The sequence below is a fragment of the Hydractinia symbiolongicarpus genome, chromosome 7 (assembly GCF_029227915.1).
Source record: "Hydractinia symbiolongicarpus strain clone_291-10 chromosome 7, HSymV2.1, whole genome shotgun sequence".
Lineage (NCBI taxonomy): Eukaryota > Metazoa > Cnidaria > Hydrozoa > Anthoathecata > Hydractiniidae > Hydractinia > Hydractinia symbiolongicarpus.
In genome coordinates this window covers 21,384,766-21,406,242 of record NC_079881.1, presented here as the reverse complement: position 1 = coordinate 21,406,242, position 21,477 = coordinate 21,384,766, and the positions used below count along the sequence as shown (strand labels likewise).

General features: G+C 32.1%; 2 protein-coding genes across 2 annotated transcripts; one reads left to right on the top strand and one right to left on the bottom strand.

The window, feature by feature from the left end:
- The first annotated feature begins 1,751 nt into the window (after nucleotides 1–1,751).
- On the top strand, nucleotides 1,752–12,642 carry LOC130649368 (probable 4-aminobutyrate aminotransferase, mitochondrial). The gene is made up of 16 exons (XM_057455634.1): nucleotides 1,752–2,016; nucleotides 2,650–2,742; nucleotides 2,876–2,952; nucleotides 5,010–5,127; nucleotides 5,283–5,332; nucleotides 6,352–6,429; nucleotides 6,772–6,864; nucleotides 7,656–7,773; nucleotides 8,309–8,409; nucleotides 8,543–8,624; nucleotides 8,929–8,978; nucleotides 9,075–9,136; nucleotides 9,825–9,930; nucleotides 10,605–10,751; nucleotides 10,956–11,067; nucleotides 11,719–12,642. The coding sequence occupies exons 2-16, from the start codon at nucleotides 2,661–2,663 to the stop codon at nucleotides 11,868–11,870; spliced, it is 1,428 nt and encodes a 475-aa protein (XP_057311617.1). The 5' UTR covers nucleotides 1,752–2,016; nucleotides 2,650–2,660; the 3' UTR covers nucleotides 11,871–12,642.
- Nucleotides 12,643–13,565: 923 nt separating this feature from the next.
- On the bottom strand, nucleotides 13,566–20,217 carry LOC130649366 (ubiquitin carboxyl-terminal hydrolase 15-like). The gene is made up of 8 exons (XM_057455630.1): nucleotides 19,200–20,217; nucleotides 17,153–17,691; nucleotides 16,821–16,932; nucleotides 15,917–16,029; nucleotides 15,753–15,830; nucleotides 15,202–15,331; nucleotides 14,384–14,500; nucleotides 13,566–14,143 (listed from the first exon to the last, which is right to left on the bottom strand). Exons 1-8 carry the CDS (start codon nucleotides 20,121–20,123, stop codon nucleotides 13,643–13,645), a joined length of 2,514 nt encoding a protein of 837 aa, XP_057311613.1. The 5' UTR covers nucleotides 20,124–20,217; the 3' UTR covers nucleotides 13,566–13,642.
- Nucleotides 20,218–21,477: the final 1,260 nt, after the last annotated feature.

Sequence of the window (21,477 nt, the reverse complement as noted above, 5' to 3'; positions counted from 1 at the left end):
TAAACATAAAGAGAGAAGAAACAATTAAATTTCTTGGCTTACTTTTAGACGAATTATAACATGTAATAAACATATACAAAACCTTGAAAATAAAATCTCTAAAAACTTAGGGGTATAATATAAGGCCAAACGATACTTAAATTTCCATTGCTTAAAGAACCTATATTTTTCTTTTATACACAGCTACTTAACGTATTGTAATATATCCTGGGCAAGTAACAATGTAAATAAATTAAAAAAGTTGTATAATAAGCAAAAACATGCTTGTCGCATAATTTTTGGTTTAGACAGATATGCACCAACACAACACTTATTTCTTCAAATTGGGGCTTATCAATGAAATATGCATCAAGTTTTACTTTTCATGTACAAGATGAAACAAAACATAACACCAAAATTGTTTACTAACCAATTTAGTTTAATACAACATAAATATGATACTAGATTCTCAAAAAATAATTATCAAGTGCCAAAGATTTTATTAAAATCTTGCACGTTTTCAATTAGACATAGGGGACCATACCTATGGAATAAATTTTTATCTGATGATATTAAAACAAACTCAACTCTTAATATTTTCAAGAAAAATGTAAAAACAAAATTATTAACGACTGATCTTATAGACATTTGTAAATATTTTTAGATTCACACTCCCACATAGACCTTTGTAAATTCAACTAATCTTTTTATGGAATACATATAGTTATAACATTGCTTTATTATGTTAAGTATTATTTTAACTCTCTCTTTCTTTTTGCTTAACAACGGGGCTTAGTGATAAGGCAATTTGTGCCTTCTTTTTGCTCCTGCCATTTTTGTATATATTACAAGATAAACCTGTAACATTTATATACCTATAACCTAACCTAACCTAGAAAACCTGAAGCATCTAACAAACAGAAAAAAGTCTTATTCCTTTACTAGACAACCCCAGGACTTGTTAGGTTCATTGTAGTTAAAAAGACGGGACCTGAACTTTATGTTTCGTGCAAATACAAAAAAACTAACAGGGGAACTAAGTTGCGCATTTGACAGAAAAAATATATCAGGTTATCGGATTAACATCTTTGTTAATTCTTTTTTCTCATGAAAACTTTTGCACGAATTGAGTAAAGTATAGAGGCATGCTTTGGTATTCTAAAAAGATTGCGAAACAAAATGTGAGAAATTAGTAACAACATGGTAAAACAAAGAAAAGAGAAGGGAACCTCGTCACCAGGACTATCTGCTTCTCAACGGCGCTGCGCTTTTTGATTGGTCGAGTTTGAAGAGGACATCTTAAAAGTCAGTTAAAAGAATGAAAAAAAATTCCCATTAAAAATTGTAAGATTACTTTAGATTAGAAACAGGGAAATAATTTGGATTTTTGCAAGGCTAAAATATTTTCAAGTAAAGCCTCCAAACACAACTGGGCATTCTCGACCTCACCCCATGCTCTTTGAGATAAACCTCGAAGTTTCTCTGGGAACGAAAATGACAACTGAGCCATTTCTAAAACATATCTACGTCTTTAATTTTTTACGACACTTTGTTTTGGTTCCTCAGATGTTCATCTTTCTTTATAACACACATAAAACACACAGTTCTAAAGTCCATTTTGGAGGATTGACCTGTTTATTTTTCCAAGTAGTTTTTCATGACTAAAATACTCAGAAATTACTAGTGAAACGGGTTAAATAAGACAGCATACCAAAGAAGCGCGTCGATGTAAAAAAAGCAGGACACTGCATTTTAGTGCAAAATGCCAACACCAACAACAACAAACTTGAAGGACTTGAAGGACTTGCGTTTTGTTTGCCAAAAAACATCTAAATTTTTCTTTGGTTTCGCAAATAGTGACGATAGGACCAAGCTGTGTTTGCAACAGGACTATACTTTTTGAGTAAAATTTTAGTGGAAGTTCATCAGCTGAATGGAACAAAGCTTCCCTCAAGCTTTTCGTATCCAATCCCGAAAATTGAAGCAAAGTTCCAAGTGCAGAGTTTATATATAGATCCTTTAGCCGGAAGTCTACACGTGAGTGCAAGCAATAACCTATTTTTGTTTTTGCAGTTTTAGCAAAAGTTAGATAACTTTATCTACACAAATCATTCTAAGATATCAATTCCCACACTTGTTTTTAATAGTGACCATAGTTCACATGATGTCTTTCTTGATTTTTGATAACCACTTCTGCCACTAGGAAAAAGGCATGTGGCTCATGCTGTTCTTGTTGAGAAAAAGAGATTTTGACACGAATTCCATGTTTTTCTGATCTAGTGAGTTACCTTAATGTTTAAGATACAAAATTAGCCTGTTTTTCGATTACTTCTGCACACCTGATAATCATCTGTTTACAGTGGAGTGTTTTAGTTTGGTCGTTTTGTCTGTCATAGAATAAAATTCATGAATTTTGCATATGTTTTTTACCCATCCACAAAAACAGCTACACATAGCGCTATAAAACAAAGAACAGAAGCAGTACTAATCTTGCATCCAGTAGTTATGCAATGTTTATCGACGGTGATCATGGAATAAGTGTTGTCTGTCCAAAAGTTATAAAATTTAAAAATATAAAGAAAATAAGTAATAAAACATAGTGTAATGTGATAACTCGGTTTTATTGTAACATCTTTTGATTGAATTAATTGTCCTATTTTATATATGTAGAAGTTGCTGTGATGATAGGAATCAAACTTACAAGGAAACTTTTTCAGTTCAATTTTACTCCTAAATTTGCTTCAAAATTGTCAATGAGAAGTGGTAAGTTTTTTTCCTTGACGTTTATACCACAAAGTGTTGTTGATTTTATATATATACAACTTTATTGTATTTTTAAATGATTATTTGAAATAATTCATTTTTATGTATATATATCATAAAACTTTATGTTTAGTTTATAATGGCTTTTGTAAGGAAGATGGCATCATCACCAGACCAGATGTGAAAACTTCATTTGTTTATGATAATACTGTAAGCCTTGTGTAAATTATTGTTTTTAAAAAAAGTTTATGTAGTCTTTGCAACAGAGAGTTAACGCAAATATACTATTGTGTTTATCATGAGGTTTCTAACTTTAAAAATATTACCACTGTTCAGTCATTGTCATTAAATAATATAGATATTCTCAGGGGCTGATCCAGAAATTTATTTTGGGTGTCGATAGTGCCACAGATAAAAAACTTTTAGGGCAACAAAATACAAGCATATTGTTTTCTTTTTTAGTATAGAACATAGTTTCCTCATGAAAAAATATATTCTCTGCGCTTGAAGTTCATGGTAATTTGTTGCAATAAAACTAAAATGTGCAGAAGTTTAAATTTTTATGTGATTTATAACAAAAATTAGCCACTTTCGCTAAAATAGTTTTAATACAAGTGAAAAACAAGACAGATTATTTTTGTAACACCCTCCTTCGTTATGATTAATAAATATGTTTAAAATTATGCTAGCTCAACTGTAATGCAGCAAGACTTTAGTCGATACCATTTAGAAAAAATAATTAAAACAAGATGAATACGCTTGTCGTAACACCCTCCTCTGTTATGAATTTAAAAATAATTTACCGTTGCGAAAGACGTTATATAGTCTCAACTAAACAACCATAGTCCGAAAAAAGAATTTGCACTTAAATTATGATTTTCCTATAAAACTGCGCAAAAAACCTTAAAGAACACTAAAATTGTTTGTTTAATTATTCTATGTAGGAGAAGAATAACTTGCTGTATAAGTTTCAAACAGTGCAAGTATAACTTGGTGTACAACTTTCAAAACAATAAAATTATTTTTATTTCGTCGACCGACCAACCGACCGTAAGCTACTATCGACTTCGCCCGTAGAACAACTAATTAAATTGGAGTCGCCTAATTGTAATTATCTTGCCTATTTATCAGTTGCAGAGATAATTACAGGATGGAAATCAACTAATCAGATAACAGCGAAATAATTAACTTTTTACAGAGCTAGATGGAAGTAATAGATTGAATAAAATCCTTTCTTTTTCCAAAAGTTCGCTTTCTGTTATGTTTGTATTAAACCACTTTGCACTTTTTCTAAATATTCGGTTTCTGAATTGCGGAGAACCACATTTCTGGAATTTGATAGGAAGTACTATTGAATGAGTATTTCTGTCTATACTATTTATTGTTGACTGTAAATACTGAATTATGTATACTGCAAGCATGAGGCAAAAACAAAAATGATCACAACTTCTATATGACTTTCGACGTTGATTAGATGCCCTGTCTCCACAGAATTCTATAAAAAATATAAAATAAAAATAAAGACAAAAATGATGTTCTCAAAATTTTCGTGTGGATTAATTTTGTGAATAAGCCATTTTCAATATTTTCATGACAATTAATTTGCACATTGGGCTACTTCAAACTTTTCATGTGTACTTAGTTTCGCGAATTTGGCCGAAATTCGCAAAAATTAATCCTTGCGAAAATTAATTCAATCAAGGTACATCTAGAGGCATTTTATAAACATATTAATAAGTTGCACCCAGAAAATTCAATTTACAATTACACAAGAGGAACGGTGTGATTTCTTTCTTAGAAACTCTAGTGTCCTGCAACAATGGTGACTATCAGTATCAGTATATCTCATACTGATAGTCAGTATAAAATATAAAAACATGAAACATATCCCAAGGTTTAAATGCTCTATGATGTTAAAGAGAAAAACCTTTTGACATAAAATTCAACAAGGTAGTTTGGTGTTTATCCAGTTTTAGGTTGGGTTGCCTAAATTTTTTGTTGAATCAAGTTGTGTAGTAAAAAATTAGTTATTGAAAAAGTTATCCTTGAAAAACATCTCTTTTTTTTTCAAATTTGCAACATGGGTTGCAACATCGATTAATTTGAACATGCCCTTGGCTAAGGTACACAGGAATGAAAACTGAGATGGAGCTATTAATATATTTTACGCCTCCATGGTGTTTATCAATACTTTATTCAAGGGTGGTGAAAGAAGAGGAGTTACAGTTTTAAAACTTCATTTTTTATTTTTAAAATGTTTGTTTTAGCTGAACACTAGTCAGTTGAAAAGAATTGATTACACAAAATGTGTTGGAAATTATGTTGTTGATAACTATGAAAATACACTACTGGATTTATATCAACAGAACGGATCCCTGCCTCTAGGTTAGTAATGAAAAATCTTCTGTTGATTAAAGTTTTGGTTTTGTTTACATTAGCTGGTTTTGCAACACTGTTAACAAATGCTTAGCTAGTGCTCATTAAAGAATAGCCAGAAATAGATATTACTTTGTTTTTTGTTTAATTTTGAATTTTTCAAGGTTACAACCATCCCAGCCTAGCCAACGCCGTCCAGTCGCTGGAAATGACAGTATGTTTTTTGGCAATTTGTTGCCATTGGCAACAAAATTGTTTCTTTATATGTTAGTAATTTTCACATGCTGAATTATTGTGGCTATTTCTGGAACAAGTTGAATTTTGAATCGATAAATATTTGCTTTGTTTTTTGCATCTGCAACTGAACTTTACGTCTTTTTGAAACTATTATTTCATTTTTATTTTTTTTTATATATACTTAATGTTTTTTTTAGTTATTTGTTCTGTGTTTGAACTTGATTTATTTGTGTTTTTGTCAATTTTATATGTGTTTGTTTATTTCTTGTTTGTGTTTGTCCTGTTTCATTGTTTATTACATGTATGTAACTTTAGTTTTTAATGGCAAGAAATTGAAAATTGAGTCATATTTTGTAGTCTTCAGAAATAGCCACAATAACTCACCACTTGCGTAAAATTTTCTGAAGCAGATGAATACTTTGGGTGGGGTTTTATACACATATTTATCATACTTTTTAGTTTTAGTTGGGTACATGTGAGGTAAGAGCATTTTCCTGACACATTTTTGATTTAAGTGTTACGTTTAAAAGGCTTTTTCATTTCTTACATGTGTAGCAAAAAGCGCACATCAAATGTTTAAGGTGTGCTCACAAGTGCCCTGCATTTATCAACTTTAAAAAGTTGAACATTTGCATGTGCTATTAATAAATAACACATCTTAATTGTGTGTTTATTCTATTAGACACCTCTTTTGGAAAAGCCTGTCCTTCCTTATAACCTGTTTATTTTAGTTCTTACCCATTTAGCTGCTATTTGCTATTTGTACTTTCTAAAATGGTATGTTTTGTTTATCAAAACGTAGGATATTATTATGAAGTTTTCTTGCCATGCTGATGTGTAAAGGGTTATGCTTATAAAACAATTTGCATGTGTGATAGTTTTAATTTATTATTTAGGCTATTACATAACATGGAAAATGTTGTATAGTGTTAGTTGACTATGGCATTTTTTTTTTTAACTCTTTATAGTTAGTAGCAATAATGTTCTTACTTTTAGACGGCATACACCAACTTTGGCCCAAATTCATTTCCACCTGATAGATATTTTCAGTTGTTGGATCAAACATTGCTGGCAGTAAGTTAATAAAAATCACCTATTTATTTCGTTTTGGGAATTTAACATGGTACAAACATAAACATAAACAAATTCTTTAGTTTTGTAACAGAGGTCAACCTTTATACACTTTATTTGAATTGACTTATCAGTTGTTGTTTACATAAATTAAAAATGTGGCAAAAAGAACATTTCAAAAGCGTCCAGAATAAAATAGAAATCAAGGACAATATATTTTATAAACTTTATTAAAAGCAAAAACAGGCTGTGACTAAATAAAAGTTATTAGTATTACCAGAGTCGTAAAGCGGAAATTCCATTTTTAATATCATATACAATTACTTAGTGACTATTTCTATGCAGGTTGCTCCAAGTAGTTTATCATGTGTGCAAACAGTGGATACCATGTCTAATCCCATAATGCATGCAGTTAATGCAGCTGTAACTAGATACCAAGTATGATTTTTCATTTTTAATTCTTGAACTCTATGAACTCTATGAATTCTTGAACTTTATGCGAATGTGCATTTATGTCATAAATTTTTTTTAGCAACCTTTTGTATGAAAATCATTTGTTTTGTTAGTATTGAAAACAATGGTTCTTGCTTTAATTGATTTCAACTGGTGCTTTTGTGATAGAGCTTTCGCCTCCCATGTGGAAGGTCTTGGGTTTAAACCATGGTTGGGTTATGCCAGAGACGATAAAAGTGTGAATAGATCAACATGAGAATAAGATTGATATATCTTAGGTGGTTGTTGTATGCACGTCTTTGATAGCTCAGATGGAAGCTTTAATGCAGCACCCTCATTGATAACACTACCATTCGGTACCATTAAAATCCTACAAAAATTTTCTGCATCTTCTATAATATTGCTGTTGGCCTATGAACCAATTTAGGCGTTTTATAATCGAAAACATCATTATAATGGCACCTATAATTATAATATTTACCCCTGCCTGAACAAATTGCATTACTTTATGTAAACAGGTGGCAAGGATTCACAAAATAGTTTAATAAGGCCAATGATGCTAAAAATACAGGAAATAGCAATGGCCAGAATATGTAAAATAGGTGAAATTCTGATGCCTGGAATATAATGTACGACGATTTTCACAAATTAACAACTAGTATGAAGAATCATTAACTTTCTAGGAGCCCACATATTTCCTGAGTCACAAAGCATCTCCATTTTTACAAATCAATACATATATATATGTATAGAGTGCTTTCTGTAATTACGTTTAGGCATTGCATCAAGGAATATGGGATTCAACATATAAAGGTTTTCATCATGAAGAAAGAGTATCTGCCAAATGTTTTTCTGTTCTTGCATTTCAAGGCTCCTCACACAACTTGCCCATAGGTAAGTGCTTGCTTGTGCCACCTCGTGTCAACTTGTCAGCTCGGGTCAGCATACAAGCTTCTCAGGCCTCATCAAAACTCCTAATTCTCATCTCTTTTAAAGTCTTTTTAAACCTTTAAAAAAGACTTTCTCAAATTTTCTTTGACAAAAATTCGGTTTACCACGTTTTTTGTTTCAAAATGCATAGAAATGCTACCTGTGTACAAATATAATTTGTTCTTCACTCATGGCGTTACCTTTTATCTCCTCAAATATTTTTAATTTCTGCAGAAAAATCTGAAAATATCCTCAATTTGGTAATAAAACGTATTTTCTTCTCAAAAAATCTAAAAATTCTCATCAAAGTTCTTGATTCTTCTCCAATTTGACCCTGTAAAAAAGAGTAGCCAGTGTGCTTTTGTTTATATAACTGAAGAAAAATGCGAAAAATAAAATGTACACTCCAATATGCAATGGACATTTGCAGCAATTGCTCATGTCTGGTAAGAACGAAAGACGGACAATCTTGAATGTTTTTCTTATTTAAATTTCTTAGTACCCTTCCATATGATGTACGTTCCATTTCCAAAATTAAAATATCCATTTGATGAATACATTATGTACAACAGAGCAGAAGAAAGCCAATGTTTAGAAAAGGTTAGATGTGACTTGTATCTATAGATAGAGCTCTACTTGTGTTTAATAATTGTTTTGTTGGGCTTTTAAACTTACCTGAATTATTACGACACCGTTGTTTATACTTGTTTGAAAAATCATTTTTTGTTTTTAGTGTTTTGAAACAATCAAAGATTGTGCTAATCAATTAAAGCATGCAGCTGCTTTTGTTGTTGACCCAACCTTGCTTTGTGAAGGTACAACTTGGTATAGATTACAACCCTACTTTACACATATGTCAACCATACCTTAAAACATAATCTTAAAGTGTCAGTAAAAAATGCTAACAAATATAAAATGAACATGTTAAGGCTTATAGATACTTGGAGAGAATCACCATATTTCAAGTTACCTTACTGCTTATGAAAAAGTTTATAGTGAAACGAAATAATTACTTTTTAATGTTTTATGACCTCGCTGTGTTATTAAGGCAACATTATATATCATGCCCTGTGTTGAATCGGGACATTCTGTTGTGTTATAATAATTATCAATTTGCAGGTGACGTTTCACCAGAATTTTACAACTGTCTTCGAACAATATGTGAAGAGGTAAAGTAGCTTGTTATTTCGTGTGTTTGTTTGGTTTTTTGTTTGGTTTTCACTATAGTTCATAATGTTTCCAATAAATGTATGTATAACTTTTAGTTTGATGTGGCTTTCATTGTGAATGAAGTTGATACAGGTTTAGGTGTTACTGGAAAATTTTGGTAAGTTACTTGCCTCTGTCATGTAGATGTCATAAAGGTATGCAGAACCCAAAGAATTTAAGCTGTTATGTTTGCAAATTATTCTATCATGCTTTTTAGCACTTCATTGAAGATTTAAAGAAAAAAATGTTTCCCATTTTGACAGAAATCAAATATGCTAAATAGAAAAAAATAAATAATAAATAAAAAATAATAAATACAAAAATGAAACATGAAATGAAATTGTAGGGTTGTTTAGGATTATTTCATTTGGCCTGATAAATTTCGGAAGGTATGGTTGAGGTAACGTTTTCTAGCAGCTTAACTTATCCCATGGTCTTTAGCTCTGATTAAGATCTATATTATAATACCCAAATATGTCTGTATGTCACGCAAAATGGTAACCGCAGTAGTGAGACACAAAGTACGGTAAATAAAGGATTTATTCACAAGCAATCGACTATTAGTACATTTTGTTATAGCATAATGTTTATGATCATATGTAGGCTTAAGCATATTATTAAATAAACATAAAATTTTTGAAATCAGCACAACGGAAGCATATTTTTCGAGCCCAAGAATGAAAATTTAATAATCATACCCGCCCAGCTTGTCCTCAGATTTTCTTATGTATGCAAATGTAGGCACAGAAACTTTGACTTTATAGTATTATCCAACAACACGTTTTTATTGTTATTTTTCTATCCAGGGCTCATCAACATTGGAATTTGACAAAATCACCAGATGTTGTAGTGTTTGGTAAGAAGATGATGATGTCTGGATTTTATTTTCGTCCTGATTTTCATCCGAACCAGGTAAATAACTTTTCATTTCATCAAGTCACTTGATACTTATTTCCATATTCAGGATTTCCACTCTGTCTGGGATTTTCAAAATGTAAAGTGTGAGATCTCAGGAATTGCAGGTTTATGGTCAATCTATTTTGACTTTCTGAAATATCAGCAAGGATCTGTTAAAGAATTCGAATCATTTTTTTACAATTTGTCAATATTCTTGTAAATAGGTTAGATTTTTTAATATTATTCAAGCATCTAATAAGTATGAAATTACGCCCGAAAATGTCAGAAACATTTTTCAAATCCAAGAAAAAGTTTATTTAGGGTGTTTATCAAAATTTCTTAATTTGAATAAGTGGCCGTAAGAAGACTGAAATTAAGATTAAATTTTTAAAACATCTTGAACATTTTGTAGTAACCAGTTTGCCAAAGCTATTGTAAGAGACTATTTGGAGTACAAAACACCGATTTTTTCATGATTTCAGATTTTTTATCACAGGTTTCAATGAGATATTTCGTAACTATAAATTTACTTGAATTATAACGGTAGTTTCTTGCTAATCTTTTTTATGTTGACACATTTTAATTAATTTAGTAATTTCGCTAGACACCCTGTGGGTGTGTACTTGATGTTATTGTTGAAGGTTTGGATAGAACTTTAAACTTTAACACGACTAGTATTGTTGTTTCAGTCATTCTCAACGATATGCGGTTCAACAGACGAACCGGCCAACTTGGTATTGTTGGAGACTATATTGCGCACAATATGTGAAGACAATTTATTTGAACGTACCCACGAAGCTTCTCTTGTACTGGCTACAAACTGCAAAATGTTGGAGGTAATGGTGATGCAAATGTGATTCGTAATTCGGCGTGTCTTATTTTGCGGAGTTCTACTGACCACACCCCTTTGCCAGGGACGTCACTAATAACCGATCTTTCATACACTTAATTATTCCATAAATATGCAGCCTGTTGACGTGTTAGATATGCTTTGTGTATTAATACCTTACCTGATTGAATTTTTTTTTTTTCATTTGCAGGAATCTTACCCGGATTTGATTGAATCTATTCACTGTCATGGAACATTATGCGCAGTGACCTTTCTTGATGAGTTGGTTAGCAAAGAAGCAGAGTTGATGTTCCTCAATGCTGGTAAGATGTGCTACCTGTTAAATAGTGTCACCACTCTATTCTTCGCTTCGGACATTATAGCAAAATTAGCTTCTCTTAAAAATACTCGATATTTCACTGTTAACAACCGCCTTTCTATGGATCCAAGTACCTTATCTAACATATTCGTAAAAGGAGCAGATGAATTTTATTCGAATTCATGCGATTTTTTGAAATTTCTCCGTTAAAACTGGAGATGTGTGTCTGTCACGAAAAATGGTACCACAAGTAGCGAGACGCAGGCAATGCAGTAAAAAAACGTTCGAACCCGTGGATTTTCACACTGACTAGAATTTAAATATTCTTTAATTAAATTTGGCAACTACAGAAAAATTTTAAAGATGGCATAGAAAATGACTATTGATGCAGAGCAAATAATTTGTCAATTTAAGAACATATCCGATATCGCCTAATATTATCCGTGCCAAAATTGTACGAATGAAGTAGATGGGATCTAGGGAATGTCAATATAACATTCGACATAATTTGTTCCTAAAGCAAACATAACTGTGAAACATAACGCAAAACTGTCTTTACGTCCCCATCATCGTTAATATTGTGTGCCAATACCGTGAGAATGGTCTCCCTTGATGTTGTTGTTTGAAAACAGTAAAAGTTTATTCTTTCGTTTAGGTTTGCATTTTGGTCGAACAAACAGCAGAGCCCTGGTATCGAGGCCAGCGTTAATCTTTACAGGCGAGCATGCGCAGTACACACATGATCTGTTAGACACGACGTTGGGCAAGCTAAGCAGAGACTTAGCCCGTAAAAATCGAAAAGTATAAAACATTGTTTATGACGTTTGATTTATCCCTAAAACAAATTTGATTCAGATTGTATATTGGAGGTTATGTAAATCAGTCGAATCTTTTTGGTAGACACGGAGTGGCCGCAATACAGATGTTTCTTTAACAGGAATAATACCGCGAAAATCTGGTGTCTACTACTCTATGGTTCGACCATTTTATTTTTACGTGTGATTTTTTTACACTCTTTTTTTACACTCTCTTTTAGTATACTCTCTAGGGGTAACAACCGGTATTTGCTAGAGATTAAAGAGAGTTTGTTCATAATGCGGGATAGTCCCCAGTTGAATAACAACATTAGATCTGCTCCATTGTATTTATACAATTAGTATTTAATATGTAACTATGGTTGCTGTTAAACTTGTATACATTTAGGAGAACATTGTACGTTTTTGATTGCTTGAAAATGGGTGTGTGAGCATCCGAAACGTCGCGAATAATGTAGTTTCTTTGTTGTCAACTTATTTTTTCGCTTATGAAAAATATAAAATTGCAACTAAATCTTAGCTGCAAGCAGTTCAGCTGCAAGCAGTTCCGTTTCTTTTATAATTTAGAGAATGTTTGTCTTCATTATATTTTGTTCATTTTTTGAATGTTATGAGTATTGTAAAAATAAAAATTTATGTTTCTGGTTAAACTCTATTGTACTTGTTTTTTTTGGAATGGCAATATCTAATATTGAAACTAACATATTTTTATGTATTTTTATTATATTTTTAAAAAAATATTAAAGAAAAAATGACTTTTGCTATTTGCAATTTTTTCTATGGTTGTTGTTGTTGTTCAAACGATTATGCGCGAATAAGGGGTGGGGTCAACATTTGACGGTTAATGCGAACATTATCATTGAGTAACACATGTGGGTTGTCAATATGTTGTGCAACCACTGCTGATATTTTGCAGAACAAGAGGCTGACGCAGCTTGCGAAATCATCACCTTAATCCAAGCGAAGTTACTCGCATAGGTCAAAAGCATTTCTTGCTCATGTCAACAGAAAGATACAATCACACAGTCTCATTAGCATCGCCCAATGATCAGAGAAGGATCTTTAGAAACGTCGCCGAAGATAAATCCTCAGGTCCACGACATATCGAAATAGAAATTTACAAAATGCCCTGAGGACGAGGTTGATCATTATCATGTTAGGCACGTTTTATTTTGCACGCTGTCAAGGTTTCTACGTAACGGTTTCCACGTTTTTCTGCAAGTTAGGTCGATACGTTTGTTCCTTGAAATAGTCTTAATCTCCCATTCCAAGGTTTCTAGTTGATCCTCTGTTATAAATAATGTAAATAATCATCAGTTTTTTTTCAACTGCGTGAAAATTATTATGTGCATTTCATAAAAAACACAACTTCGATAAATAGGAAAAATTATATAAGTACAAAATGATATCAAAATATTTAATGCAATATAAATATATAGATATATAATAAAAAATTTACAAAAACAAAATATTGAAACTTTTAATATTTTTTTTCACCATTGTGTTACTTCTTGTTTAACGACGAAAGATTGGATAAAAATTTCCGTTCTCATTATTATTGATTGGTTGGATAACCATAAAAAGTCACTTTTATCCTTTTTACAAAAACGCTTTAATGATAATAAAAATTACAAAAATTATTTTAAAAATAAGTTAAAAAATACGTACTTAAATTTTTTTTTTTAACTTTAATAAAAAAAAAGTTCGATATTTGTTGCCTGTCACCAACAAATCTACTATTTCACGGCAGGTTAACCGTTACACTTAATACACATTATTGTCCTCTCTTGTTATGGGATGCAAACCAAGTTGGTGCGGTCTAGGCATTTTATAGGACCAATGTTCAAGCGGTGAATGCATTGATTTCGAAACAGATAAGTAAATGTTACTTGGAATGCGTGAACTCAAGTCCCGTCTTTGATAAAATAACAAATAAGCTCCCGATGTTACAATATTTTTCTCGCTGATTTGACGGACGTGTCTATCGTCAAATGAGTACCAAAATCCATTCACAGAATTGTACGTCATCGCTGTGTAGTGACCACTATTCAGTTTCGATCCAATATGGTTGCACACAGCTTTTAAATCATACATGCACTCAGCCTCTGTTTGAGGAGGTGGCTGATAATTCAATCGTGCGCTGTGTTTCAAATATTGTTTGCTGTTTAGAAGTTTGCTGCTTGAGGTAGCTGCGTGAGAAGACATGTTTAAACCTTCCACAGGAAATTTAACCAGCGTGGAGATTTTGTCGTGAAACTCGTGCAACTGAAAACAACACATGCAAGAAATTACACTGGAGTTATTAAAACTTAGGGTCAACTACAAAATCAACAAATAAAGGCCATGTTTTCCAAAAAATTAAAATTAAGGATCCGCGACCACAATGAAATACTGGTGTGGTCCTTTATGTAGAAGTGTCGGATACAAGGGTGAGCGAGTCGAATTGTTGCAGTTTGTACTCCTACAAAACAAAACTGTCCGAAGAATTTAAATGAGTATTCTTACCTGGTCAAATCGTTTTAAATGCAGCACCAGAACATCAGGTAGTGACCACAAAGTAAGCTTCTTGGTCACACCACGTTGTTCTGTGCGGCAAGATGGACATTGCCATACGTCATCAAGCTGAAATAGGAAAATAGATTTATACAAGACTCCAGAAAATACTCTTATATTTAGGAAGCTGCGAGGGCTTTTATTAGAACTGTACGATCTAGGATTAGGGTTTTTAATTAGAACTGTACGATCTAGGATGAGGGAGCTTATTAGAACTGTACACAGTAATTGGAACTATCAAACATGACCACCGCTGCTAATCAACTTCTTTCAGGAGCATGAAGATTCTGTACTCTACTTTGCACATGATAAACAAAGTGTACTGGATTCAATTTGCATTGAAGAATTGAGTTACGATATTCAGTATTCCGTTTATACATTTTTATAGCGTGCATAGGTGAAAATTATACCATATCGCGTGAAAAAATAATGGACCTTTTATATCCGTGTACAGTTAAGCAATTTAAAAGTATAGTTCAATAAAACGGAAGCATTAAATATGCAATATATAAAAAAAATAATACCCAATATTGTTTATTAGACAGAACCTTAACAATTAAAATAATGACCTCATATTGATGCTTCGAATAACATTGTTAAATGGTGGTTTAGAAAGAATGCTTCGTGTGATTGAAGTAATAGATAAGCTTTCAAACATATTATGAGAGGTCAACGAAAGAGCAGGGGAAGGGAGGGAGGGACAAGAAAAAGAGCAGGAAAGGGTCAACAAAAGCAGTAGGGGAGAGGCGTTTGCAGACATCTCAACCTACTTTCTCCTCTTCTGTTTGAAGATTTAAACAGTCCTCTAAACTGACTGTATATGGTGTTGAAAATTTGGCGCGAACTTCTCTACATGATGCGTCGTCTTTGGGTAGCGTAATATTAACCTTACTGACATACCTAAAATTGTAAACAAAAAAATAAGGTCATGTTTTTGCTTTAAATACACTCTTTTATGAGCCAACAATGTTGTCCTTTTTGAGCAATATAAAGGCTTAGCTATTAAAATAATATATACGATATTTTCCATGTTTCTCACTCGTGATTTCCGATTTTAAATTGATATATATTTGTACAGTTTTTAAAATTTGCGTTAATTTTCTTCTTAATGTATCCTTAATTAACAGAGGGCGTGTAATCAAGACAGATCTTTCAAAGAAATCGATTTTAATTAGGCCAATTATTTTCAAATTCCTATCTTAAGATGATGAAATGTGTTCACTTAAAAGGTAATACTTTTCGTAATAACTTAGATATTTTATCAAACTTAATTATTTCTTTATCACGATTAGCGCCACGTCATTAAAAGTGGGTCACTCACCATCCAGAGGGGACTGGTTCCCACTCAGCTACGAGGTATAAATATTCAACCTGTTCTTTGAGGTCGGTCACCAACGCTCTAAAACATATCAAAAACGCATAAATAGAAAGGGGACAAAATATATGTAATAGGTAATATTTGCACTTATGGAGAATGTAGTGTACCGTTTTACGGCATCTGTTTTCAGCGGAAACTCGCAGTTATTGTTAACAAAAGATTGACTAGCTTCATGCGGGTTGATGATGCGAATGCCAAGTCTAACTTGGTGCTCTTTGATCTAAAATAGATTAAAAATTATACAAAATCTTTTCAATTTGTTGTGCATATTCAGGGTGATGTTTACAAAGTGTTTCCAATAATTCTATCACATAGATACGTCTTAAATTTTATTTATTGATTTATTGAATAAAATTCAACATGGCTTTTTTAATGGCGCGAAAGTTTCATGCGTAATCCAAACGCGTAATCCAATTCAAAATATTATTCACAACATAACAGCAACGGAAACTATGACAAGCTTTTGTATGGATTTATTTATTGTTGTTGATAAGCATGTGACTCTATCTAATCTACGCAAGTTATTCAGTTTTTTAAAAGATGGCGCTATAGAACACAATGACAATTGACCGTTGCTAGAGAAATGCATATTAATTTGAACTTCACACCAAACCCTAGTGAATTTAATGGATCAATTGCACCGCACATTCTACCCAGCCAATTAATTTACGGATGAGTATGCTGACATAAAAACATTTTAATAATGAATTTTAATAACGAATTTTGGCTAATTTTACCATCGCAAAGGCGTAATTTTGACAACAAGAACAAAGAAATAATAAGAGTACGTGATAGAACCAGCCTAGTCCCCAGGGGTTCTTGCCTTTTTGACTTTGAGGTCGGCCGTCAAGTAAGCGGCCTAGACTTCAGGCAACAAACCATGAGGACAAGGATGTAATCCAACAGAAAGATAAATAATTTCTAAATAATTGTCGCTGAAAAACATTGTTTTTTTTCTTGAATAGAAACGCCATGCTGAATAGAATTGAGAAAACAACAATAGAAACTAACCGTCTTTTTCAGCACGTTTCTCACTTCTTCGGCAAGATTTTTTCGGATTAATACTTGTATTTGTTTAAAAGAAATATCCTTGGTTGTATTGATAGTAATGGGAGTTCCAAACCTTAAAATAAAAAACAGAAATAAAAATCGCAGGAATAACTGAGAATTGATTTTTTTTTTTCAAAAAAAATCAAAGGTATAAAAATTTAAAAGCTCATGCAATTATTTTATCAAAATTTTATCAAAATAAATTTTGCAGATTCTATGTTTACTAAATTCAGAATGAAGTCAAATGTTTTTAAAATTTAACTTCCCTAAAGTAACATTATTGACATACATACCTTCTATGTTCGGTACCGAGAATTTCGACATTGCTGACTACAAGAACAAAACGATTGGTTTCCTCTTCCAAATTTGTCCCTGCAGGCATATGAACTTCATCACCAATCTCCACAGCATACACAGAATATTCCTGTTTGGACAAAATTTTAACAGGACTGCTATCTTGGAGAATTTTTGGTGTGCCATTATACAGCAATTCAACTAAACTGAATTTTTCTAATTTGACTCTTTCTTTTATTTTCTGTTTTAACACACCAATTAAAGTTTTTCTATCAATGTTAAATGCAATCTTTAGAGGTTTCAAGGAAGCATTCTTGTATACGACGGTAACATACAAAGCTTGTGTTTTTCGTTGTGGAATTGACAAGGATACACAGGTGTATGGATCAAATGTGGAAGACTGCTTGGAGCAATTTGGACATGTTATTGTTGATCGATACTGAGAGAGAAACAACCCTTGAATGTAGCTCTGATGATACTTTGTGTATGAAGCGAAAGCTATAACAGCTTGTTCATGCTCACTTTGATGTTTCTTTTTCTGTAGTGTAAAAAAAGATTTGTCATTCAAAAACATATCCATACTTTTACTTTTATATCTCCTATATAAGCATCCCTATTTTGTTTAAAATGGTAGCCAAATTGCTATCCTGTGCTGAATACGGAAAAATAGAAATGCTAAGGAAGAAAAATTCAATGACAGGAATATATATGATGAGCAACTTGTAAAATCTATTGGTAGGTTGAATAATTAGTGTAATTTGATTTCATACAAAGGTATAACTTTTATGAAAAAACTTTGGAAAAACTTTTTTCTAAGATCAGGTAAATTTGTAGCAGGTTTAGCGGTAATTCTGTTACAATTTAGCCTTATTTATTTTCTATCGAAAAGATGGCTTTTTTTTGTTTTGAAAACTGATGACAAAGTGTTTGACATATTCTATGTTGTGCTCCAGGCACAAATGTGAACAGCAAATAATTTGAAATAAGGGAGGACTAACTGGATGTTGTAACTTTAACTGTTTCATAATCATTTTAAATGTGCCAGCTACACTGTACTTATTAAAATACACATTTCCATGGAATCTGATATCAGATTTTTTATAATATAGAAATACTTTAAATGACTGAGGGAGTTAAAACAAAACAAAAGAATAACAAAATTAATAACCTAAGTTAACACACCTAGTGTGCTTTGAACTAAATAACAACATTAATAAACAATAATCCGAAATTCTCTTTAGTTCCTTTCTCATAAAAGGAAGGTATTATGTTTTTAATAATAAGATTCCATTGTTAATGAAGTTTTATGGATGTCATAACAACTTACAAATCAAAGGACAAAACTTACACATTTCTTAATAAATGATTGGACTAAATTAGTCAAATAGACAAAAAAGCAGATATACAAAAACAAAGCAATAAAAAGCTGTAATTTGGAAAATTAGCCATGATTTTTAATTGGTCACATTCACTGCGATTTTTAATCAACAAAACTTTCTTCTAATTAAATTAGCTTAATTTACTTAGATTTATTGTAACTGAAATTAAGTCAAATTAAAAAGAATAAAAGATAATAATTGCATAACAACGATTTGCTGAATATAATCAATATAATATTCCCCTTATGAAGCAAAAAATATGAAAAATAAAAAAATTGTACATACCAACAGAAAAAAATTAAGAAATGTTTTATAAGAAATTTGAAAACCCACATCCAAGTATTTTTTTAGTAATTCTCTAACCAAGACTACCCCTTTCTTCCAAAGGGTTTTTATAACATAGAGAGTAAAAGAAAAAAGTTAAGAAGTTACTTTATTTTACTTTATTTTTGTAAAAAAAATATTTACAGTTTGATCTTAAATCTTACTTCCTAATTTTTCCTATAGCCAGAATACTACTGCTATACTACTACTCATAATACAAATAAAAGCAAATATTGAAAGAAGAAAATGTAATAATTAAACATAAACCAAAAAAATTTAAAATAAAAAAAATAACAACGAAAACAAGACAAACAAACAATATAGAAAAAAAATTTATACATACTTTAACATTTAAATGCTTTAAATCTTTTTGCTTTGCTTTTGGTGCTATCGTACTTTCTTCATGTACTTTGTCAATAAGCCACATCAAAAATTCAAGTGCATCCTGCTGCTCTCCACCTTGATATTGCTTTCCATAATATCCAATCATATGATGAAACTGTTGAACCAGATCAATACTGTACAGTTCATTCTGCCATAAACTTTTTATCATTTGTGACAATACATATGATAGTTGACCATGTTTATTGTTATTATTATTTACGATCTGTTCTGATTTTACTAACTTATATTTTTTGTCACCCCTTTTAATAGTTGTGGATGTGATATCTTCCCAAAAATGATCAGTGGCATAATACTCGCCAATTATATCAATATGAGCTAGACATTGCAAAACTGAGTTAAAGTAACATGAATTTCCAAGGTTATGTAAACCAACAAGACCTGGTGTTTCCACTTGGCCAGTACTACTGATAGTTGAAACAGGTGTAGATGGAATTGAATCACCAAGATCTGATGTTTTTGATGATGTGTCATATAATGAAAGTTTTGAGGGCAACATAGCTGGTAGACTTTTGGTCTTTTGAAGGCGTCTATGTTCTGCTTCATTGTAAAAATTGTCATCAATACCTTCATTATGTGGCAAAGTCCAACTTTTACTATTTCCTACTTTGAATAAACTCCAAATGCTTCCACGTTTGGATCTAGACAAAACTGGCCTTTTGTTTTTGTAAACATCAATTTTCTTTTTTTCATCGCCTTTTGAATGACTGTCAAACACTTCGTTCTCGTCAACACCACTATCATCACTGTTACCATTTTCCGTCTGAGCTAAAATGGCTTTGGTAGACAAATTGTTTCCAAGTAGTTTTGAGTTTGTGAAAGATTTGCTTCGCTTAGAACTTACTATTTCAACGGTAGTACTCATGTTTCTTCAGATAGATACCTGACATCAACATGAACTGATTAACAATTATGACGAGATAAGCAGTGAAGTATTATAATCCCAGTGGTATTCTTGTATGTAATTCAAAGAGTAAAAAGCACATTGTTTTGTTTTTGTTTTGTTAACTCGATTACTCAAACATTTTGTACTTATTAAGTAGGCCAGTATACCCGGCGTGCTTTTATTGTTGATTAATATCAAAGTCTGGTGTTTAGTACAAATGCTAATTTGGATTAGCATATCGAAAAACGAAAGCTAATTGCCGTGAACTGGTTTCTATTCTGCTTTACATCTGATGCAGCATTTTTTTATTTATAAAAACATAAATCTTAGAAAAGTGAATGTAAAAGTAAATTTATTTAGCAAAAATTTAAAATTCAAAATAAAATAATTTATAATATATAATAAGTCTGTAGCACTTTCTGTATTGCATTTCCTTCTAAATTCGCTATAATAACCAGCGCGGTATTAATGTCTCGTTTATTTGGCGGCAACCGTATTCTGGACCAAAACACATTCAGACACGATCCTGCATTTATGCATAAAGCTGTATTCTCATCGCTGACTTTGTTTTGTCACTTGTTTTTAACTGTTTAATGTCATCATTGTATTTTGTGACTAATATAACTATGATTTTAAGTTATATAATTAGGCCACAAAAGTTTTGAACTGATATTCTTGGGTACAACTTTTTATTTTACTTGAAATACTTTGAAATGCATTTTCCAGACTGTCAGCGCCGCATCCCCATCCTGTTATTTCCCCAGTCATATTTCCTGCTCGCGTGGGGCACCCTCATTCATCTCCTCACACCTGTACTTAATTCACTATACTTTTAGATAGATAGATGTGCATATTTTACATGGCTAGCCTCACAAATATCAAGGGATATACCCTGTCTATTATTTCCAGGAGGGGCCATGGCGTAGATGGAGAGTCCTAGAGTATTTAATGCTCATTTTGAGCTACGCAGACCCAATTAGAGCCCGCGCTCTACTAGACAACTCCCGGCAACATCCAACGGCCCACACAGTGTGCCATCTTCCCAATTTCCCTCACATGGCTTGGGTTAACCCGGGGCTATGGTAACATTCACTCGCCCATGTTAAATCGCCGTCAAGAGGAATCGAACCCCGGTCTCCCGCACAGAGTACGAGAGCTATAACCACTAATCTACGGCGCCACAAATCTACGGCGCCACAAAATCTACGGCGCCACATTTAACTGAATTTTAGCATCTATCTAACTCAATAAATCCAATATTTACGTGCATATAAACATCTCCAATACATTAGTTTTTTCGTAGCACCCCAGAGATCCGCTAAATTTGAAGTTT

Excerpts from the sequence above, each read along its gene's own strand:
- LOC130649368 (XM_057455634.1), top strand. The coding sequence starts at position 2,661 with ATGATAGGAATCAAACTTACAAGGAAACTTTTTCAGTTCAATTTTACT. Across the intron at positions 2,743-2,875 it reads AAAATTGTCAATGAGAAGTG|TTTATAATGGCTTTTGTAAG; the intron begins GTAAGTTTTTTT and ends CTTTATGTTTAG. Across the intron at positions 11,068-11,718 it reads GTTGATGTTCCTCAATGCTG|GTTTGCATTTTGGTCGAACA; the intron begins GTAAGATGTGCT and ends TCTTTCGTTTAG.
- LOC130649366 (XM_057455630.1), bottom strand. The coding sequence starts at position 20,123 with ATGAGTACTACCGTTGAAATAGTAAGTTCTAAGCGAAGCAAATCTTTC. Across the intron at positions 17,692-19,199 it reads TAAAGCATTTAAATGTTAAA|AAAAAGAAACATCAAAGTGA; the intron begins GTATGTATAAAT and ends TTTACACTACAG. Across the intron at positions 15,831-15,916 it reads AAAACAGATGCCGTAAAACG|AGCGTTGGTGACCGACCTCA; the intron begins GTACACTACATT and ends GATATGTTTTAG.